Source organism: Leucopleurus acutus (genome assembly GCF_964270905.1).
Source record: "Leucopleurus acutus genome assembly, chromosome: 11".
Classification (NCBI taxonomy): Eukaryota; Metazoa; Chordata; class Mammalia; order Artiodactyla; family Delphinidae; genus Leucopleurus; species Leucopleurus acutus.
This window is the reverse complement of record NC_139152.1, coordinates 85,967,460-85,991,644: the sequence shown is the minus strand read 5'-3', so window position 1 is coordinate 85,991,644 and position 24,185 is coordinate 85,967,460. Positions and strand designations below refer to the sequence as shown.

Genomic DNA, 24,185 nt, shown 5'->3' with positions numbered 1-24,185 from the left:
TAAAGATAATTTTAAAAAACCACTTTTCTTTAGTAACTATGAATTATTTTTGAAAGGAAGAAAACCCAAGACACATGATCTAAAAAATATTTTTCCTTTATTTTCTATCTATACGAGACGATGGATGTTCACTACTTATTGTGATCGCTTCCTGATGTACGCAAGTCACTGTGCTGTACACCTTAAACTCATACAGTGCTGTATGTCAATTACATCACAATAAAACTGGAAGGAAAAACAATCGAATTATGAAAAGGCAGGCAAGACACTGAATGTTTGGGATCTTTTTTATTTTTATACACATGACAAGATTTTACACCAATAGTCAGTTAAATAGTACAAATTTACATTCATGAGGAATGTTAAAAAAAAATTCAACTAAAAAACCCACTTCTTCCTGTGACCCAAAATCCCAACATTTGACAGTGCGGGGGAGAAGGGGGCTGGGGGGAGCATCCACAACAAGTCTCTCCCAAAAGAAATGACTGAAATTTCACATTCCTTCTTCATACGGGATCCAAACGGCGACAGTGTAATTTACAGTTCATCTTTTTCAGCTGTAGATTTCTGTGAAAAACAGAAAAATCAGAAGACATTAAAAACCAGCACAACAAACCTTAGCTCACAGAAGGTTCATGTATGGAAAAAACAATTGAAATGGACCCAGCCTATCCATTAACTTGAGCTGTAGGCTAGAACCTCACCTTGCTAATCTGCAAAATAACTTAGAGCCCAACAACAAGATCAACAGTCCTTGAACACAAACAGTCAAAAATTTAAAATAGCCTAATGTTGCTAGAGTTAAGGCAGAAGCAAGTGGCAAAGAACACAGAAGCACCGTGGGCTAAGGAACAATCTGCTTAATAACATCTCAAGAATGGATGGCTAACCTAAGGGAATAAAGGAAGTGGGAAGATCAAAGTACACACTTTAAATAAAGAAAAAAGGGATTTGCTCCAGCTTTTCAATTTGATAATTAGATGACTATTTATTTCTTGACTTCTGTAACAGTCTTAACTTTGCAAGAACTGAAAATGCAAGTCCCATTCTTGGTTTGTTCTACCTTTGCTGTTTCTTGTTCCTCCTCATCCGCTCCTGCATCCATTTCTTCGTCGTCGTCTTGCTCTGTGTCTTCTGCGGTATCCTCTGTTGTTTCTTCAGGTTCTTCTTCTGGTTCTTCTTCCACCTAAGGGGAACATTTATGAGCCCATTAATGCATTGAACACCTTGGATCTATTTTCACTTTGCTCATTTAAATGTATAAGATCATAATTAACCTCACTCCAGTTTATCCAGAACTGCAGAGTCAACCCTCTAATTAGAGTTAACAATCACGCTAACAAAGGGAGACAGACAAAAAAAGGATGTAAAAGGCGGGGAGCTTCTCATTAATTTCTAGCATTGTGCGTGACACTGGGGATTCACATTCAATAAATTACTTCAAACCTTTGCATCAGGGTCAATGTTTAAGCTGAGGCGAAGCATTCTTTCTATTCTATCTCCATATGCTTTAGTGTCTGGTAAAAGATATCCTGACCGCAGTGTTGCTGTTTCAAACAAAACCACAGCAAGATCTGAAACTGTTTTGTCATCTTCATCTTCCTGAAATGGAAGAAGTCACACCTGATTAATATTAAAGGGTCCAAAGTAGTCAAATTAAGAGACAAAGGAGTATGGCTATGATACTGCTCACCTTAACTCGTCGAAGCATGTCTCTGATCAGTGGGTGTCTGGGGTTAATTTCAAATGTTTTCTTCTGGCTGGCATAATAACTGTTACAAAGTAAACAAACATATCGAATTTTAGGGTCCATGCATTTCCCATACTCTATTACTAACTCACATAATTACAGAGAACAACTTTTTGAAAAATCGACATGCTTATATATTGTTACATCATGCTTTATATGTGTGTGGTTAGATGAAAGAGTACAATAATGAACTCTTATTTACTGATGAATCCCAAGTGCCTTTGTTGAGTGGATGAACTGATTTAATGTCCTGTTCACCCCCTCTTAATGTATTCACTACCTTAATTGCATCTGTGTCTCCCCAGAGTTCTGGAACAGAACAGCCTCTGGGTGCTGCTCAAGTAACACCTTCTCCACGATGCCTCAACCTATATGGTTCTAAGAAAAACTGCTTCTTTTCTCTGAAGTCAGCTGCAATGCCTCTGAGTATACCTTCATCGTCATTAGCATCCTACCATCCCCTGTGACTGTTCTCCCTCCTATAGCTGCATGCCGAGGACAGGGTGAAGCCCCTCTCCCTACATCCTGGTATAACCTATCATACACACAAGTCTTAGAGGATTATGATTTGTCATCCTGACTAGTCTGAATGTCACAATTTATTTTATAAATATTACACATTGGTGAGTCACGCTAATTACGAATTATAGATATATTTTTAAATGGAGTTTGGGGATTGTGACAATGGAAACTACACTTAGGAGAAGAATCCTTAAGGTAGGCCTGGGGAAAAAATGTATGATTATTAGGTAGCTAATAAGAAGATATTCCAAGTAGAAGAGAATAAAAACAAGGAAGAAGTCATTTTCAAAGCTATTGTTGTAACATTAAAATAAAAACTTGAAATACATATTTCTTGAAAATAAAGGGTACCAAAGATCCAGTGTACCTCCAGTACTTGGCCCTTGAGTTCAAATACTCGTTAACTTGTGCACCCTCTACCCTTTATTTTGTGGAGCATACTTGTTGCGGGTGAAAGGGGTGATTAAAAGGATTTAACGCCTTTAAGAAAAATAAGTGTCATTAACTTCATCTGTAACTATTATCTAAAAATGTAAAAGAAGTCCAGATACCAGGCCAAGCATATAATCTAATGCCAAAAGACATTATGTGTAACAGATTAAGAAAATTTCCATCTGTAGATAAAATACTATAAAATAAATCACAACCTCAAGACCTTTTCTTTAGCAATCTAATCCCTTTGTAAACTTATCTAATATACAACAGACACTTAAAACACCTCAGTTCTTTGTATAGAAGCTGCCATTATCTTCTAAAGGACGGCTGTACAAGACCTCCCTGAGGATGCTTACTTTGTAGAGATGTCCTTGCCGGTCTGGTATGCTTGGGCTTTCATGATTCTCTCCATGTTGCCAGACCATCCGTACTGGCTGGCCACAAGGGCACATGGGGACTCTGTCAGGCGCTGAGAGACCACAGCCTTTTCAATCTTAGGATAAGGAAACCAAAAGTTAGAGATATATAAATATCAACAGTTAAGGTCGTGAAGTAATTGCATTTCAACTCCTTAAGGGCTCACCGCTTAAGATCATGAACGGAGGCAGATCAGAAAAGTACCTCTCACTCAGATTTTTAGGAAACTCATTTAATAATCTGAATTTTTCAGTCATAAATACTTCAACATCAACTTTTAAAAACATTTAAAACTTAAGTTTAATCGGTAAAAATTTAAGCTATTACAAAAACAGTATTAAATTATGGAAAACTTTCAATTACAAAGGGAAGAAATATACCCACCCACAGGATAACACTTATCCTTTCAATTCTTTGTAGTTCATAAATTTTAAGCTCAGCCTCCCAATAACTTAACTACAATATTAAATGTTGTTCTGTACAACTTTTAATGGTTACAAAAGTACCAGCTGCAAAGTTTAATTTGCTGACACAACACATTTTTTAAAATGAAGATGCTAGAATTTTCACAATTTCTAATTTCTAGAATACCTTGTCCTTGAGGGCTTTATCTTTCATCCAATTGAGCAGAGGCTCAAATTCTTTCTCAATTGCTTCACGACTCTCCTTACTTTTCTCACTTTCATCAAACTTCACTCCTTCCTTGGCAACATTCTGGAACCTCTTCCCATCGAACTCAGGAAGAGCCTGAATGCAGTATTCGTCCACAGGTTCTGTGAGATAAATCACTTCGTATCCCTTTTTCAGAAGTCGCTCAACAAATGGAGAAGATTCAGCCTACAAAATTAAGAAAGTAACGAAAATTTCCAAGTCTGGCCTTGGTATATTTGTTCATCCTAGTAGCTACATTTATGTAATACCAGCAACCCCATTTTACAGGTGGAGAATTAAGAGGTGCAGAGAATATAAATGACTTTCTTCCGATCAGTGACTGACAGGCCTCATAACCACTTCAGTTTATAATTTACTTAAGTTTTCCTTTTTTTTTTTTCCCTCAAGAGTTGGCTATAAATGCCCAGCTACATACCAGGACCAGTTCAAGTTCACCTCACCTCTTTTCTGCTGGACCCAGCCATGAAGTAGATTTTGTCTTGCTTCTCCTTCATTCTTTCCACATACTGGTCTAGACTAGTAATGTCACTTGGATGATAAGAAGACTGGAATCTAAGCAGTTTAGCAAGACGTGTTCGATTTGAGTGGTCTTCTATCACACCAAGCTTGATGTTGGTACCAAATTCTTTCCAAAAAGTATCATTGTATTTCTCATCAGCAATCTTCTTGATCATGTCCAGGGTTTTACGGACAAGTTTCTTTCTAATCACCTACACAAAATTAAAGAGTAACTTTACAAAAGCTCATCGCAAACTTTTGAGAACATACAATACGTAAGGTAGCAGGGGAGTAGTGGTGAAAGATACAGATGCTGGTATTTATCAAGGGGCAGGGAATGGTGAGTACTCCTGTGTCAGATGGAGCAGAAACTAAGTTGTCCCTGGAAACAGTCACAAGATTGTTTTAATGTTTATATTCTAACTTTAAGACCAGGTAGTGGGCATATATGGGTATTCACTGCTCTTTCAACTTTTCTGTATGTTTGAAAATTTTTTATTATAAAATGTTGGGGGGAAAACAATCAGATTCTCAGGATTTGATCATTCCAGAGTAAAATTAAGTTCTTTATCTGAAAAGCCAAGGACTAGTCTCAAAACCTGGGAACTCCACTAATGGAGTCTTGTTCTCTGAGGCCCAACCAAAGAGCAAGGCGGCCGGTCTCTTCCCAGAGACACTCACCTTAAGCAGTTTATGTTGCTGAAGAGTCTCACGGGAAACATTCAAGGGGAGATCATCTGAGTCCACCTTCAGGTGGCAAAACAAAGTCCAGTTAGCAATAAAGACACTCGAAAAAAATAAAACCAACCAACCCAAAGAAAACGCCACTTCCAGACCCCCACTCTAATCCCCTCTTCCCCCATTAATCTCCAGATACTTACAACACCCTTGACAAAATTCAGGTATTTGGGCATCATATCATGGAAGTCGTCTGTGATGAATACTCGGCGCACATACAGCTAAGCAGAAACCAAAAAAAAGGTGACTTTCTGGAAATCATACTTTGAAATTTTAAACTCAGTTTATACCATTAAAAACCCACCTTAATGTAATCGCTCTTCTTAGATCCATATTCATCAAACAGACCACGTGGTGCAGATGTGGGTACAAATAAAATTGACTTGAAGGTAACTTCCCCTTCAGCAGTAAAGTGGATATATGCCATGGGGTCATCGCTTTCCTAGAAAGTTGGTATCTTAGTCATTCAAAAGGCACAGGAAAAAGCGGTTTGCGATTCAAAAGGCACAGGAAAAAGCGATTTATTACGTCGTACACATTCAGTTTAACATTTAACTAACAAAAAAGTACCCTTACCAAAAAAGTGAAGGTGGGGGGCAAGGAGGGAAGAAGAAACAATTAAGATTGCACTTCTAGCTGCCTGTACATGGTTGTTCTGATGATGACTGTCAATAATATTACTCTATCGCCTAAACCTGGGGAAGGATGGATGAGTCTAGGTTCCACACATGTGAGAGAACAGGACAGGAAAACCACCGCCCTGCCTAAATGACAAAATAATATACAACATTTCATGAGTGTACTGTTCAACCAAAAAAGTACTCAGGAACAGGATTCTTCCATGAAATTTGGAACAGCAGTGGATAAAAAGAGGTATGTAAATAGCTATAAAGCGGAAGGACAGAAATTTCCTGCATTATACATTACCGTACCCACATATGGCTACTGGACACTTGAAATGTAGCTAGTCCACACTGAGATGTACTGGTTAGTGTAAAACACACACCTCACAAAATAACCAACCAAACAAGAAAACCAAAAAGGAAACAACTCAATTTTTTATAATGATCACCTGGTGAAATAACACTGTTGGGTATGTTGGGTTAAATAAAATATATTATTAAAAGTTAACTTCACCTGTTTCAACTATAAAAAAATGTAGCCTCTAAAAGACTTAAAATCACACACTGCTCACATATTTCTAATATAGCTGCTTGAGACGAAAGTACCTTTACATATGCACTAGGACTTTCGAGTTCACGGGAATGAAAGTAGAGGCAGAACCGAGGGAAAGTTTTTGGAAGTAAAGCTGAAAGGATGGTTGGATGTTAAGGTAAGGAAAACAAAGGTTAAGTAACGAATCAGCAGATGGAATAGAGCAAAGAACAAATACAATCACAGAATATTAAGTTTTCTCTAGCTGTGCTAAGTCCATTAAACTGTTCTCTTTTGTGCAAGATGTTTGAGGAAACGTTAACTTGAAACAATTTTAGTCAATGCTAGTTTTGGATTCTAAGAGTTACAAGAAATGATCAGTAAAACAAAACATTGGCAAGGAAATAGATTTAGTAATTATTCCTAGGCATATGACCTCAAAAGAAATGTTTGATGTTGTAAACAAGCTCTTCAATATTATGTTAAAAGTCATTCAATAACATGGTTTTAGGTCTTACAGGTTCTGTAGTAGAAATCAAGCATGTATCTAGTAGGCAGTTCTAAATCTTTTTGTAGCACAGACCACTTGGCAATTTGGTGAAGCCTACAGATTCCTTCTCAGAGTAAAAATTTTTTTTTTTTTTTTTTTTGGCAGTACGCGGGCCTCTCACTGTTGTGGCCTCTCCCATTGCGGAGCACAGGCTCCGGACACTCAGGCTCAGCGGCCATGGCTCACGGGCCCAGCCGCTCCGCGGCATGTGGGATCTTCCCGGACCGGGGCACAAACCCGTGTCCCCTGCATTGGGAGGCGGACTCTCAACCGCTGCGCCACCAGGGAAGCCCCAGAGTAAAATTTTTTTAATGCATAATATAAAATACACAGGATTAAAAAGGAAACCAGTTGTGTTCAAATAGTAATAAAACTATTTTTCAGCATATTTTTGATTTAGTAATGTTTCATTATCACATTATTCTAAAATAACATTTACCTTTGAAAATGATTTGTAGAAAGCTTTGTATTCATCCTCCTCCACTTCTTTTGACGGTCTCTGCCATATCGGTTTGATATCATTCATAAGTTCCCAATCCCAGACAGTTTTTTCAACCTGAAGTTACAGTATGTGATTAGTCTCTCCTAGCAGATATACCAGTAGTATCAATAGTTATACTATAGTAACCACAGCTTTAGAACATTTCAAAAAAGTATTAATATACGGAAGCACCAAAGGGTACCTATACTGTAGTATGGTTCTTGCCAACTGGATCAAAAAAAATTTTTAAAAGTACTTCTGTCAACACTTAAGACTGTTATTTAATACAACAAAGACAAATGGTTATTCATTATAATTGGTAACAATCCAATTAAGGTTTTTTCAGTTATTTTTAACTAGCTAAAATGTTATTTCGTAAAAATACCTGTTTTGAGTTTAGAAGGATATACATCTTACGTATTTCTATTTCATGACTTATAGAAATCCAACATCTTACAATAAATATTTCTCAAAATCCACCACCATTACTTCTACCTACTCTACTACCTAAGAAGACCAGAGAACTAATTTTATAGTTGATATCTACATGACAAAAGAAGATGCAAAAAAGCTTCTTAAGCTTTTAAAATTCAAAACATATCATAAGCCATCAGTCCTGGGCAATATATGGAAGTCAGAGAACTCTTCATAAAAATGATCTGCATTTGCTACTTAAAACTTGAGAGAGAGAGAGAGAGAGAGAGAGAGAGAGAGAGAGAGAGAGAGTGTCTAGAGTGTGCGCGCGCACACACAGAGTTTGGTTTTAAAAGCTGGGCCTAGGGACTCACTCATTGAAAAAAGAAGACCATTAAGAACTGAAGCTTACCCTCAAATCGGTCTGTGCATATTTGGGTTTCTGTGTTTTTTTTTTTTTCTGCATCTGTTTTTTCTAACATAAGCTAAACAATATTTTTTACCTTAGTTCTCCCCTCTCCCTGGTTTTATCAAGATATAATTGATACACATCACTGCATGAGTTTTAGGCATATAGCATAAAGGTTGAATTACACATATTGTGAAATGATCACCACAATAAGTTAACATCCATCATCTCATATAGATGAGAAGAATAAACAATTTTAAAAAATGGACCAAAGAAAGAAAAGTTTCTCCTTATAATGAGAACTCTCAGGATTTACTCTCTTACCTTTCCTATACACCACAGAGCAGCGTTAGCTCTACTTGTCATGCTGTACGTGACATCCCTAGTACTTATTTACCTTATAACTGGAAGTTTGTACCTTCTTCCAACACCCCCCCACCCCCGGCAACAACAAATCTGATCTCTTTTTCTATGGGTTTGGTACTTTATAACCTAAACGATATTTTAAGTAGGAAGATGAACCAGACTTACTTTTTTAGTTTTTGGTTTCTTTTCTTCTTCTTCTTCTTCTACTGCAGCTTCATCATCAGATTCTTCTTTTTCTTCTTTTGCTGCTTCTTCTTCTTCCATGGGTTCCTCAACAGTTTCAGTCTGTTGAAGTAGAAAGTAGAATTACGGTTGAACTCATTTGTTTAATAATTCTGATTTCATCTATAGGATATGAAACAAAATTACAGCTGAAAAAGTCGATCTTCAGTAAGAAAACACCGAGAGTATCCTGTATTGAAAGAACCATATTTAACGTTCATTCTTTCAGTGTTAAATATTCGAATATGTGCCAAGGTAATACACATAAATTGTATTCCTACAGATTTACCTTGCTGCTCCATACATAAATAGGAAAGTTTATGAACTGTGAATATTTTTTCACGAGACTTTTAATTGTATCCAGTTCAAGGTAATCAGATGCTTCTTCTTTTAAAACAAGGCTGCAAAGAAAGTAAGACGTTTAGAGAAAGACATGATGGTTTAAAAGATCTGACTATAAATTTGTCTAAATACTCATATGACTATAATAGCCAGCAATTCTGTGTATAACCAACAATGTCCCCGTTACCCATGTTAAGAACTCTCATCACCGATAAAGGTTTGTGAGCTAAATATACCTAATATGGGTATGGTAAAGGAAGAACTTTCTTGCACTCCCTCAGGTGGAAAATATTCTTAGTTCCAAGTAAAAAAATGAAAATGTTCTCAACCTTCTCAATGTGCTGGATGTTTTCATTTGAAGAACAGAAATCTTAAGTTAGCTGAAGGTGGGAAATCACTGCAATATTCTGGAGAAAAGTAGAATCTTATGCACTCTGATAGCAACTCTAGAAATCAAGTGATTATTGTAGTTAACCCCTAACAAAAACATGTTCCTTAAAAAAAGCTAGAAAATTAATCTGAACTATTGTTTACATTTGCACTAGACAAGAAAACAGTAACCACCTGTCACATGTGACTATTTACATAAAAGTTAAAATCAGTTCTTTAGTTATATTGCCACATTCCAATAGTCACATGTAGCTAGTGGCTACCATATTGGACAGAGCAGTGATAGAACATTTCTACCACAGAAAGTTCTACTGGATAGCACTGGCTTAGATAATTACAATATCAAAAATTATAGCACTGCTTCCTCTTCTTCCTTACTACCCCTTCTGCAAACACCTCCTCCATCCACCAAGCATAATAATCACAACGTACTCTCAAACACAGCAGGTAGTTGTGATGTTTGTGCTCCCAATAAATATGGGCAATGTTGTATCCATGGTTCTCTCCCTGCCTCAAAAAGCTTATAGTTTAGTAGCACCTGCCAACAAGTAGACAGCACATGATGACACAGCCTGGTGAGGGGACGAAATCTCTGGTCTTGGAGCATACATGTTAGTGATCCGGGGTTAGTGGAGAGTTGCATCACTTTTGGATGCAAATTGAAGCTGATGGTTAGACATCTTAGTTAGAGGTATTTAAGAGGCAATTAGACATATGAGCCCAGGGCCCCGCAGAGAGATCTAGACCAGGGGTTGGCAAACACTGGCTGGCACCCATAAGAAATTTTATTGGGATACAACCTCATCCTATATTGTCTATGGCTGCTTTCAAACTAGAATAGGAAAGTTGTGACATGTGACAGATCCTATAGTCCACGAGCTTAAAATATTTACTAGCTGATCCTTTAAGAAAAAGTTTGCTGACTCCTGATCTGGACTAAGAATATAGATTAGAGAACCCTGAGGAGGAGCTGGAACCTGGATCCAAGACAGTGGTTCAGACTGCATGTGGGACACGGGATAACGGAAAGGGCTGAAACTGAACTTTTGAAGAAAGAGAATATCAACATTGAGGCAACGGAAAGTTTAAAAAGATGAAGCTAGGTACTGAATGGATTGTTTTAAGGTATGAGCAGTAGAATGCAAATTCTGTAGAAAACACAAGAGAAAAACTACAAAAAAAAAAAAACCCATTGCTGGGAGCCATACCAACTAAAATAACTCTGAATCCACTGGATTTAGCAACAAGGATTACTGGTGACTTATTTCAATGGAAAGATGGTGGATAAAGTCAAAACACAGTGGGCTGAGCTGTGAACAGAAGGTGAAGTAGCAACAAAGGCAAGTATGCTTTTTTGAGAAGCTCAACAGTAGATGGGGGAGAAAAAGAGAGTGCATGTCTGACAGCAGCATGGGGCATCGCACCACCTGCCTTTGTTCCTTTTCCCAGAGACTTCAATACGTTTACACTTTGATGGGAAAGAGGAAGGTGTTCAGGAAAGGCTGACTTTAAAAGACATGGCAGGCATCAATTTATGCTTAGTCTCTGAGGAGGTGGCGTGAGAGACAACAGATGAGAAGCAGAGATTAGCTTTGGGGAGAAATGTAGAATACTCCCTCATGGTAGTAGGAGGGACAGAGGCAATTTTTACAGCATTTACAGGATGCTAATTTCATGATCTCATTTAATCCTCACTAAATCTCTCATAAGGGTACAGTGGTGGCTAATTTAGGGGCACAGACAGGAGTAGGGAGGAAATTGAATTGTCAGATGGTTTCTACTTTATTAGTCAAATATAAGATGAAGTCATATGTATGCAGGGCAGGATCCTAACCTTGTCACTTCCTTGCCTTTGCTCTCCTTTCCCCTTTGGCCATTCTAGACTTTCAGTTCCTCAAATGGGCCTCTTGCCTCTGGAACTTCCAACATGCTGTGCTTGCTGCCTAGAATATCTGAACCTAATTTATTACCATTTCAGAAAGACCTTCTGATAAGGGAGGTATCCCTTAACTTCCTTTCTGGCATTTGCTACTCTGAAATTATCTCATGTTTTTTCTTTCTTAGTCGAATGAGCCATGTGAAAGTAGGGACAGCAACTGTCTTATTCTCCACTGTAGCCCTAAACCCTAGCAGGTAACAGGCACTCAAATGGATATCTGTTAAGTGAATGGTCGGGAAGGAGGGCTTAAAGAAAAAAGGTAATTTTGCCAAGGAAAGGAGAACCTGTTGTAAAATTTCATTTACTGATCAACCATCCATGCTACCGTAGGAAACCATCCTGATGACCCTTATTCATTCATACCAATACCTGCTAGTCATGTGTTAGGCTCTGGGAATGGAGTATTAACAAAATGTTTGCTCACATGGAGCGTCCTTCTAGATGTCTCACCTGTCTCTTGGCAACCTAAGACATTAGCACCTCTTGGGACATCATTTTCTCTTTCTAGTTAAAAGATGCGATTTACCTGTATTCTCCTACCACCTAACAGAGAGGGCCCTGGGGTATAACTATTAGGGATGTCTCCTAAAGAGATCAGGAGATGTGAAAGGCAGGAGAAGGTAAATTTAGAACAGTAAATTAGTAAAAATACTAAAATGCAGTTGTCTAGTTTCATGAAAGGAAAATCTCTGACAATGAAAATAGGGAATGTCTTCTGGGATGAAGAAAATTGGTTGAAATCATAGATGTATGCTTGTTTCCTACCTGAATATTTAAAAATCCTTAATGTTGAGAAAATTTTAAACTGAATTAAGAAAAAAAATCAAGACTGTGGGCACATTTTCACTTGGCAGAACTGGGCAAGTCAACTGACCTCTAAATTGGAATTTCTTTATCTCTAAGATGGAGAAAAAAACAAAAGGCAGAAAGCTGCCCTGTCGTCTGTCTGTCTGTCTCACCCTTCACAGTGCTGCAAGCACCAGGAGACACTGGGCATAAGATATGTTTCGTCGACACCAACAATAGGTACTGGCTTAAAATGAATTCCATATCAAATTCAATAACTAGTAACTATCCTCGAATGAGACGTTTTCTTCCAAAGAACTTTCTTAACTCTCTTCAAGTCCTTTATCTGTTCCTGTGCTCTCCAACCCGCCCCCAACCCTGGCTACTATCTTGGCATGTTTTCAACCGTTACCCAGGCTACCCCAAGAGTCTCTTCTCATCCAGTCCTGCCATCCTCCACACCACCTTCAGAAAACTTTAACAAAGTTCATCAGAAACTCCATCAGTAACTGCCACCACCTGAAAGGAATTCCTTGAATCTTGTAAACACGCTGTGCCACTGCCGTTATCCATGATGCTCCACAGACTGACACCACTTTTCTAAGTCCTGCTTACCTGGAAAACCTGGACAAGCCACTTGTTTCTGAGGCCTCCGATCTGCCTTCTCCCTGAAGAGCTAACCCTTCCTCCTTCAAGCCCTCCATAGACAGCAGCCACCGTAACTCTGGGTCCGGCCCTTAGCAAGACCTCAGAATACTTCAAGTGGTGAAAACTGTTCAAGTTGCTCATTTTTATAGGCAAAGAAATTAAGGCCCAGAATAAGCCGTTTGCTCAGAGCCAGAACCGGAGAATCAACATCCTCGTTACGACTATTAATTCTCATTAGGAATTAGTAATACTTACGTAATTGTCGTTCCCCGTCCTAGAGTGTTTCCTCTGGGGTCAGCAATTACAGAAAATTCATTGGAGTCGGACTCCCAGATGTGCTGGGTGTCGTTGTTGTGTTTCGACGTGACAATAACTTTATCTGCTACAAGGAAGGCAGAATAGAAACCGACACCAAACTGGCCAATCAGTTCTGAAGTTGACTGGCCATCTTCTTGTGCCTCAGTCATTTTGTTTAAAAACTCGCTCGTCCCAGATTTGGCTATGGTACCAAGGTTTTTAACCAACTCTTCCCGGGTCATTCCTACACCAGTATCTGTGACATGGAGCAGGTTCTTCTCCTTGTCACACTAAAACCAAGACAAGAACAAAACAGTTATACTTGCTCAATACTGAGCTATATATTGAGAAACTACCAGCTTTGGACCACATCAATTTCAATACAGAAAACAAAACTGAGAGATTTTCCTCCATATAGTATTTTATGGGCTTTTCAAAAAGCGTACATCTTAAGCACAAGCATCTTTACAGAGAGTAATTTTAAGTTCAGTGTATTTGGTAAAGTATCCATATAAAGAGGGCAAGGACTGGTCTAAATGTCAAAGGGCAGAGACAGACCTAAATAAGGCAAGCTATTTATGAAAAAAAATTCAAGAAAAATAAAATTCTATGTTTCACCTATTTCTTTGATAGAAATTAAAAGGATTCAAAACTTGAATGACTTCTGTCTTTGGAATCTGTGGTGACCAATGTTCTTCACTAAACATTCCCAGCTCTCTGCCTTCCAGAAATACAGTAGGAATATACTTCCTCCACTTATGGTTGGATAAGGCCATGTGACTAGCTCTGGCCGAGGAGCTGCAAGTGGGAGTCAGGAGTGTGGCTTTCAGGCTGGAGCCTTTAATTGATGCGAGCCCCTCCAAGCTTTCTCTGCACCGTGGCAACCAGCTACACTTCAGATGGTGGCTGCTCAATCAGCCTGTGTCATAGAGATGAAGCAAAGCAAAGGCCACAGGCAGCCATGACTGATGATTTAAGCCAGGGGTTGGCAAACTTTTTCTGGAAAAGGGCCAGAGAGTATTTTAGGCTTTGTGGACCATACGGTCTCTGTCAAAAGCAGTCACAGATAATACACAAACGGGCATGGCTGTGTTCCAAAAACATTATTTATAAAAGCAGGACTTCCCTGGTGGCGCAGTGGTTAAGAATCCACCTGTCAATGCAGGGGACACCGGTTCGAGCCCTGGTCCGGGAAGATCCCACGTGCTGCGGAGCAACTAAGCCCGTGCGCCACAACTACTGAGCCCTCGCTCCACAACTACTGAAGCCCACACACCTAGAGCCCATGCTCCGCAACAAGAGAAGCCACCGCAAGGAGAAGCCTGCGCACCGCAACGAAGAGTAGCCCCCTGCTCACTGCAACTAGAGAAAGCCCTCACGCAGCAACAAAGACCCAACGCAGCCAAAGAAAAAAATAAAATATAATGTTAAAAAATATATATAAAAATAAAAACAGGCAGCAGGTCAGATTTGACCCACAGGCCATATTTGGCTGAGCCCTGATTGAAGTCCCCGACACTTGGGAATTGTTATTGCTCCTAACCTAGCCTATCTTGACTGATAGGCATTCTCTATCTCTAAGAATTCTTTGTAGTTAAAAAGAAAATTGTTCTAAGCTTACCTTAATTTTAACCGTTAATTCCTCATTTCCAGCAAGAGCATTTTCATCAGTCAATGATATTAGCCTTATCTTATCTAAAGCATCAGAGGCGTTCGAAATCAGTTCTCTCAGGAAAATCTAAATGGAAGCCAGATTTAATACACACTTAGATTAGCCTCAAGATACACGAGACATTAAATTTAATGGCAAACTCATTTTATTTCTACTCTTTACTCTGAAAAAGCACTCTTCAAGGACTAGACTTCTATGGTACAGAGGTGGCGTTACTCTCCTGGTAAAAGGAGGCACAGCTCTCTACACAAAGGACTGTAGCTACTACAAGGAACACCTGAACTGCTGAGCATAACTGATACTCTATTTTCCCTCCTAATGATCTTTCTGTATGCAATACTCGAGGCTTAGTTTGTTATGACTGAACGTAAGACTCACAACTATTTAGCAGGCCACGAAAACAGTTGGAGGGGAAAGGGAAAAAAAAAAAGGGAAAATGTTTAGCAACCCTCCCCCTCCCCCCAAACACACACAAATAGGTATCTAGTAGTGATTCTTGTACATACTGGGTTTTTAAACTTTGCCAACTACTTGCTTGGAATTGCTATGTCAGCACATTCACTATGAAAGTTAACAAGTTAGCTACCATACGGAAACAAAACAACATTATCATAACCACATGTTGCTTACCTCTTTATTTTTATACAATGAATTGATGATAAGTTTCATCATTCTGTTAACTTCGGCTTGGAAGGCAAACTTTTCTGATTTCTCTCTAAGTTCTCTTATCTGGGATGCATTTAATCCATCCAACTGAATAGCTTCTTCCTCTCTAAGGAAATAAATTTGATCAACTAATACTGCATTACTTAATTCCCTCCAAAAATATAGGATCTGTGATGAGAGCAGAGTGATCTCTTAAGGTTGTCTTAATGGTTAAAAAGCTAAAATGCAAACCTTTACATTACTAGTCTACCATCTCATTATTATTTTATCACAGTAGTACATTACCTTTAACAGCAAGTTGGAAATACTCTGTGTTAAACATTGTCAGAAAAATAAACCCAACTTCCCTCTCCTAAAAAGCAAAGTCACACTCATTTATGTTCCCTCACAGGGAACCCTCTGCCTGGGAAACTTTGGCTTCTAAGGGTCTACAAAAGTTTAAGTCCTAAGAAGCCGAATCAAAACATTGCTCAACTGACAGAATTCCTTTTTAAAATTACTAAGTGTACACACCGGGTATAAAACCAAAGGAGAAGCCTTTTCTAAGGTCTTAGGAAGGCTATACTGCTAGCATTCTGAAACAGTTATCAAAATAGTTTTCAAGGGAATTCATCTCATTTTGACCAGTCATTCTTAGTGGCAAAGTTAGGAGACATTACTATGTATGCACACACTTGCTACCCCTAACATTTTCTCTATTTAAATTCAGAGTATTAAACTTCATCTGGATCTTTTGAGAAGAGATACAAAAAAGCTACTGTATTCCAAGTTCCCAGCGGGTTATCTGTATAGTTTCAGAAGAACACAAACCTCTGTACTACTTCATCATCTGTCCTTGAGCCTTCTCTACTTTTACCCAGATCTTCTTCCACTGTCCCATCCACATCCACTTCATCGTCAGCCTGGACAGACCCTGATGGCAGATTTAACACCAGAAAACTCTTAAACATCGTTGCTTCATGTACTTCTCAGAAGAAACAAGATCAAACAGGGCCAGTGTAGTGGCTGCAAAATTCACTTGGCAAATACGGGAGGGGGCGATGGAAGAATGGATCCACTGGTTTAAATATCCAGTGTAAACCCACGTAAGCGTATTTCTTATGTAAGTTCAGATACTGAGGTCTCCCAGGAGATTTTGAAAGACGGAGGCAGCCATCACTTCTAAAGGGCGGCCCTGGGATCCTTTATAAATACTGTTTAGCAGATTCGATTCCAGGCCCCTTCTACATTCACACGTGTTGCCCGCAGGCCGAGACTAGGCCTCCAAACTGACCATGCCAAAACTTAGGCCTTCAATACCACAAGTCAGAACACGAAAAGGATTTGTGCAACCCCTAGCGAGGGGAACTGAAGGGCTCAGGAGCCTGAGAAAGCGAAGAGACGTTTAGAGATTTTAAGATGTTAAGGAGCTCGAGCAAAAGTGAGTCAAACACGCTGACACTGCCGGTTCGCTGCCCGCGGGCCTCACGCTCCACAGCCCAGAGGCTAAGAAAGGAAACTCGCGTTGGCGAGGCGTGGAAGCCTGGGGGCGGGGGGGGGTCCTCAAACTCTGATGGCCAAAGGTTGCGGCATCTGACAAAAGTCCTCCGGAAAGGGCACACACAATGCTCCCGGGGGACGGCGGGGAGGAGGGCACGAGCCCGAGGGAGGCCCCACCGCGAGGAGGCTGAGCCCTCTAGGAGCGGATGCTAGGAGATGTATAAGGGATTAAAACGACTCCGTTCTCCTTTTATCTTTCCAGAGGAAGGAGAGAGTAAACGAAATCCCCTGAGCCTCTTTCGAGGAAAAGCAATGGACACCCCACAGACCAAGCACAGGCCCTGTAATCACCCTCCCGAGCTCAACGCCCCCAGAACCTTCGAGAAGAGGCCGCGCTTGAGGAGGGGGGGCGTCCAGGGGGGCCCGCTCCTCCAGGATCACTCACCGAAGGTCAGCAGGACGCAGCAGAGGCCCAGCACCCACAGGGCCCTCATGGCGCACGGCCGGTGAGTCTCAAGTCCCCTTTGATCGCAGGAGCCGCCTCCGCCCCCCACCCCTACGCCAGGCTTCGATCCTCACACCTCAAGCCTTGCGATCCGCCCACTACCCCCAAGCAGGTCGGGCCGCTTTTCACCCCCACTTCTCGAGGGCGGGGGACGGGAAACACGAATCCACCAATCGTGCCGTACCACGCACCACCTGTACCCAATGGGGACTCGTGGGGGGGACCGCAGTGCACCAATCGGAGCTGTCCAGGTGCGGTGTCCAATGCCCGAAGCGTGGCTCCTTCCGATTGGTCAGTCCTGGCTCCTTTTCTCCAATCAACTGGTTCCGCGGGCCCCTCTCACGCGGGACCGCCCCTTTGCCTGTGTTGCTCTGGTCTCTAAGGGAAACCCTCCAATGAACGTCAGCACAGAACACATCCTCCTTGCGGAGAGGTCACGCGGAACCACTTCCGGATCCTGAGCGCGCTTACTCCGTGACCAGGGGAAGCGGTAGCCATGGCAACGCGTTCTTCACCTTTCCCTTGTCCATGCGTGGGGTCACGTTGGGAATGATTCCAGAGCGACTTTTCGCAGTCAGCTTTCTATCTGGCAGTGCTTCTCGGAATCGAGACACACGTGAGAAGTTGAAAATCCCCCGGCGCACTTTTCGATGGGGTTGGGGAGGAACTACAGTTCCCGGCATGCAACGTACTAGGGGGGAAACACTGTAGTGCATGCTGGGAATCGTAGTCTTTGATCAGCTGCGTAGTTTGGCCCTTTCTTCTGCCTTTTTCCCAGCGTGTCTTTGCGGGAACTCTGCGCTGCGTGTTTTAGAATTTATATCTCGTTGCCAGTGCCGTAGAAATTTCTGCCTATTCCAGACTCTCTAGTGTACACAGCCTTCAGAACCTAGAAAGCCGCCAGGCCTTGGCCGAGGCCGCCCAGCGTTCTGGGGGTCGGCCTGAGTCCGGCCCAGCCTCCGGTTCATGGACGCGCCTTTCCGAATCTGGCTTCTCGTGCGTCACGTGGGCAGCCGGAGCTTCTGGTACGTCTGCACCTTTCACAGCCGGAATGCTAGGCCTTCTGTTTCGGTTTGCAGAAGAGGGTAGCGGGGCTTTTTTTTTTTCCCCCTTCCCTTACGGGAAATCGCGAGCAACTTTGATGCCCTGACTCCCTCAGGAGAGTTCAAAGGCGGTGAACCGGTGGTCCCAGAGTCCCTGCTGTGAGTCAGGTGAAGAGCATGGTATTAAAGTCCAGTCTAGCAGAAAAAAGAAAAAAAAAAACACTCTCAGTTTGACGGGTGCAGGAGGATACACCTGCAGATCTTTGAAAGCAAAACCTGTGGGACTGCAAATGAGCGAGAGAGTACAGCTTTGTAACTTCATAGAAATACAGAAAGACATAAAACACCAGGTGGCTTTCGTGTGAGGGAAGTCCCTCACCCAAAGCTTGGGCCTTTGGAAATATTTTCTATGGCTTTTTAGCCTTTACAGAGCCCCCAGCCCGACCCGCACCCGGTTTCCACAGAAACACTGCCTTCCTTACCGCTTCCTACAGGTTAATTGAACTTCGAATTTGTTTTCAGGTAATCATCCGAATTCCTGAAGACAAGCTTTTCAGTGACAGGCTATCGTATATATTTATAACTTCCCCTATTGAGGTTCGCCAGTCTTAATTCTGTGGTCAGCACTTACACGTTGTGGTGGTCCCTTATTTACATCTAACCAAATTATCTGAATTTGTTATTAGTAAGAAAAGGGTAGCTTACAAAGCTTTTGTTATGCCTCTGTGCTTATTTTTTTTGTTTAAAGAGTTACTAGGGTGTGGATTACATTCAGAAATCTCAAATAATTGCATTTTTGTGTGTTTTAACTCCTGTTTATTTTTTCTTTTTAGAAAAAGATGAGTTCCTTCACTATTCTGCATTTCACAACATTTCTTCCCCTTTTTCTCTAGCTCTGAACAAGTACGCAACCAGTTCTGAAACTGCAAATTCCATCTTAACTGGTCAGTGGTGGGTAATTTGTGCTGCACCTGAAGGGAACTGAGAATGAGGCAGGCCCTCCAGAATAGATGCATTGCTTGTGGGTAGATGTTACTACAGATAACAGTGGGAATGTATGAGGCAGGCAGAACGCAAGACAATAGACTGGCAGAAGAATATGGCTGGTTGTTGTCAGGCTCAACTCTGCCCCTTTAAGACATGATCCCTGGCTATGCACCCTGTGAAGGTAATGGGCAGCTTACCCCATTCCCAGCCTTGCTGTTTCTTCCCAGCCTTGCTGTTTCTCCTCTGTAGTCTCCACTTCTTCTGCCTTTGACCTATGATTTATCCTCATGTCCCATCTTGGCTAGCTCCTCCAGAACTTACACTCCAGATTGTTTTTAAACTGCTGACCTGTGGATCTGATTCCCTCGCTTTCTAATTTTAGTTTTTTCCTTTTGACATTATATGTCCATGACTAGTATAGGGAATAGCTGCCTTTGTTGTTTTTGTTGTTAAGCTTTTTCTTGAGCACAGCTAACCCCACTAGACAGCACCCTCCTTTGCAGTTGAACTTGGGAGAAAACACCAGAGAGGCAAAGGGGTGCCGTTAGGAGCAATGGATAGCTCAACTGGTAGACAGGTGTAGTCCAGCAGCGAGGAGTCAGGGAGGATGCAGACTGGGAGATCGAGGCAGGAAAGCAGTTGGCATCGGAGAGCATTGAGGAATGAGGCTGAGCACCAAGGTCAATTTTTTGGTTGGTCAGTTGGTTCATTCATTCTTTCATTTATTAATTCAGCAAGTGTTGAGGACCTGGTATGTGCCAGGTATTATGCAAGGTGCTGGCAATAGAGGGGTGAGCAATATTGATATGGTGTCTGTGCAGAGTTTGAACAAATATTAACAGTGGAGTTGCAGCATAAGTGCATGTATCTTATTTAAACCAAAGCAAAGATATAAAAGAATGACTGCAAAAGAATGTGAGGGAGCTTTTTGGGGTGATGGAAATGCTCTTGATCTTGATTTTGGTGGTGGTTAAAACTCATCAAACTGTATACTTCGAAAAGAGTGAACTTTGTCATGTAAATTATACCTCAGTCCAAGAAACCCTAATAGCAGCCATTGATTTAAACAACAAAACACTGAAACCATTTCAGTAGGAAGCAGGAAACAGACAGAGATGCCCGCTATTGTCAGTATTGTCCCACACTGTTTAGGAGGGTCTAAGAAAATTAACTGAAATTAATTTTAAAAAGTTGAGGTTTTTTTTATTTTGAAATCCCTTCTCACTGGTGAAATGATTGCCTCTGCAGAAACTCAAGAGACTCTAGCTAGGGGAAAAAATTACTGACTATAAGAAATATGTAAACATCAATAGAATTGCTGTAATCTTGTAAAAAACACAGAAATGGAAAATTTAAAAATTTCATTCATATTAGAGACCCAAACCATAAAATACTTAGGAATAAACTTGACAAGAAAGACATAGCTCCAACATGAAGGAAACCATAAAATCTTATTGAAGAATATAAAACAAATGGAGAAGCTGGGTCTGGTACCATACCCTATAGGGTATTATTTACTGCTATGTAACAAATTACCCCAAAACTGTGTAGTTTAGAACAATGAACATGTATTATCTCACAAAGTATCTGTAGTGGGGAATCTAGGAGTACTTAGCTGCGTGGTCCTGGTTCAGGGTCTCTCATGAAGCTGTAGTCAGGATGTCAGCGTGGGCTGCTGTCATCTACGGCTTGGCTGGGTCTAGAGGATCTGCTCCTATGATGACTCACTCATAGGTAATGGCAGGAGGTCTCAGTTCCTCACCACACAGACTTCTCCATTGGGCTACTTGGATGTGCTCACAGTATGGTGGCTGGCTTTCCCCAGAGTGAGTGATCCAAGTCAGAAAACAAGGCAGGAGCCATGAGAACTCATGACCGACTTTGGAAATCACATACTATCATTTCTGCAGTAACCCTACTCAGTGAGAAGAGGGGATTACACAAGGAGGTTAATACCAGGAGTCAGAGATCATTGGGACCATCTTAGAAGCTGCCTGCTACCATACCGTAGCTGCAAGGGAAGCTGAGCAAGGTTCTAGCTGGCATCTTCAGCTTCATTTGTGAGGAGTGGGCTCATGAAATGGGGGACAAGAACCAGAAGTGGGGATTTCCTCCAAAATAGGGAGGGGATTCAGATGTTGCACAGTCAAAAAGAATGGTAAATGTTCACTACGTGTTTGAATAGACAAACGGAACAGTGCAGCAAAAGAGAGAATCCAGACATAGATTGTTTCAATTTAATACATGATAAAAGTGATATTTCAATTTAGAGGAGAAAGGATAGTTTGTTTCACAAATGATGCTGGCCTTGACTGGTTATCCATCTAAAGAAAAATAAAGTTGACACCTATCTTACATCATATAAAAAAAGAAATCCAGTTTAGGAGAAAATAAGAAAGTCTGTGAGTGCACACTAAGAATGGAGGAGACCTACTCAATCAAGATTGAGCATCCAGGAAATACAACAGAAAGCCTACAGTGTTTACCAGGCTCCTCTCTGGTGGGCCCGGAACTCCAACTTTTGTCCTACTAGCACTATCACCATGAGGCTGCTGAGTGTTGCCTAGCGCATCAGCCTTGTGCTGCTTTCTAAGAATATTAGCTCTGCATGGTGTAAGAATCAGCAAGCATTTTAAGGGGAAAAGCAACAGAGAATGTAGGGATCACTTCTTAACCCTTCCTTTCTGGAATCTTGTCTTCTGAAATCCTGGTTGCCTGAGTAGCTGTCTGATGCCTTTAAATAAATCCTCAAGTATCTTATCCAGCTTCTCTGTTCTGGCAGGAAGGTTGCTCTGCTTTGAATTGTCCTTCATGGTAGAATGTGGAAGTAGATGTAGGAGATGTAGATGTTCTTGGTCCTATTTTAATATTGGGGTTCAAATATTGGGTTTCAAAAATCCCAATATTTCGGGCTTCCCTGGTGGCGCAGTGGTTGGGAGTCCACCTGCCGATGCAGGGGACGCGGGTTCGTGCCGTGGTCCGGGAAGATCCCACATGCCATGGAGCGGCTGGGCCCGTGAGCCATGGCCGCTGAGCCTGCACGTCCGGAGCCTGTGCTCCGCAACAGGAGAGGCCACAACATTGAGAGGCCCGCGTACGCAAAAAAAAAAAACCCAATATTTCAGCTAAGACATTAAACAGCCATAATTATTTCCTCATGTTAACCTTTCGGTAGTTTTCATCAAGTAATTAATATGGTGTTTAATGTTTCCGAAATGTGGAACTTGTATTATTTTTGACTAGAGAAAAGTAAATGTGTTTCTAAATATTTAATGTAATTGTAACTACAGTTTACATTAGTTTACATTATGTCTTCTTTTTGACTAGTTTTAACCACAAATGTGGATTATTTGTGATCTCCCTAGGCCCCGCCCCAACTCACATCACGTTACCCTGCCTGAGCATTGACTGTGCATTGACTGTGGGTTTATATAATGGTTACCTGCATTTGCTAATAAAATCTGTGGGTGCTGTGACTCTTAACATGCAATCAGAGAGTTTAAATTAAATTCATCTGTGGTCTTGTAGTTTACATTTTATTTTCTGTTACCTAAAAATGAACACCTCCCTAGTCTCTGCCTTAGAAAAACAGATCAATTAAAAAATATATGTCCGGGACTTCCCTGGTGGTGCAGTGGTGAAGACTCTGTGCTCCCAATGCAGGGGGCCTGGGTTCGATCCCTGGTCAGGGAACTAGATCCCACATGCATGCCACAAGAGTTCGAATGCCTCAACTAAGGAGCCCATGAACCATGACTAAGCAGCCCGCCTACTGCAACTAAGAGCCGGTGCAACCAAATAAATAAATATTAAAAAAAATATATATATATATATGTATATGTCCAATTGTCCTCTGTCAACTTTGGATACCAGCAGAGCACAAGAGGAATTGAATTTCAAATAAGAGATTTGTTAAATTTTAAATTGTGGTAATTTGATATTTTACATGATCTAATTAGCCATGTTGATGATGTTACATTAGGGACTTAATAGGAGTTTCAGAGCTGGAAGAAGTCTTAGAAATCATGTAGTTCCACAACTCACCCTCTTGGTTTTGAATTATAAAACTAAGATATTTTCATGGTTTAAAAAAACTCCAATTGGTACAGAAAAGTGTAAGATCAAAGGTAGAAGTTCCAGGTTCTCCCCACCCCATTGTTCCCATTCTCTAGAGGTCACTACTGATAGAAGTTCCTTATGCATCCTTCCAGAAATTGTGTGTGTGTGGGTGGGTGTGTATGTGTGCACGCATGTGTGTTTGTGAATGTACATACGTGTGTAATAAAATTAAAAATGAAATTCTTAATTTTAAAAAAGATAAATGGAACAATACACATTAGCTTATTCCATTTAATAGATCTTGGATGTCTTATCTTTTAAAATCTACTTTCCTATTTGATAGGCACTTGTTTTGTTTCCAGTTTGTTGCTATTACAGCCAGTGCTGCAGAGAATGCTTTAATCTGCACAGGTTTTTTATTTGTGAAAGCTTATCTGGAGGATAAACTTTTAGTTTTGGAATAGTTAGGTCAAAGAGTATGTGCCTTCAAATTCTGTGGATATTTACCAGTTCCTCTGGGAGGTGGAAAAAAGCTGTACCAATTTATGTTCCCATCTCAAGGCTCCTCCCTCTCTTTTTAAAAAAAGCTAAGGAAATTCGAGGTCCAGAGAAAAGAAATGAGGTCTCAGAGTTAACTATTGGTAGAACAAAGTGGAACTCATATTTAAAAAATTTCTTACATTGCTCTAGCTACTACGTACCTCTTGGCTACTTGAAAAAGTTTGAAAGGCTTTTTAAAGAAA

General features: G+C 40.8%; 1 protein-coding gene across 1 annotated transcript; it reads right to left on the bottom strand.

Moving 5' to 3' along the window:
• Positions 1-249: 249 nt before the first annotated feature.
• On the bottom strand, positions 250-17,449 carry HSP90B1 (heat shock protein 90 beta family member 1). The gene is made up of 18 exons (XM_082850195.1): positions 17,294-17,449; positions 16,180-16,282; positions 15,334-15,475; positions 14,653-14,769; positions 12,990-13,321; positions 8,919-9,030; positions 8,573-8,692; positions 7,177-7,293; positions 5,337-5,474; positions 5,176-5,253; positions 4,976-5,041; positions 4,237-4,506; positions 3,716-3,961; positions 3,064-3,200; positions 1,694-1,772; positions 1,447-1,602; positions 1,064-1,186; positions 250-567 (listed from the first exon to the last, which is right to left on the bottom strand). The coding sequence occupies exons 1-18, from the start codon at positions 17,340-17,342 to the stop codon at positions 538-540; spliced, it is 2,415 nt and encodes an 804-aa protein (XP_082706321.1). The 5' UTR covers positions 17,343-17,449; the 3' UTR covers positions 250-537.
• Positions 17,450-24,185: the final 6,736 nt, after the last annotated feature.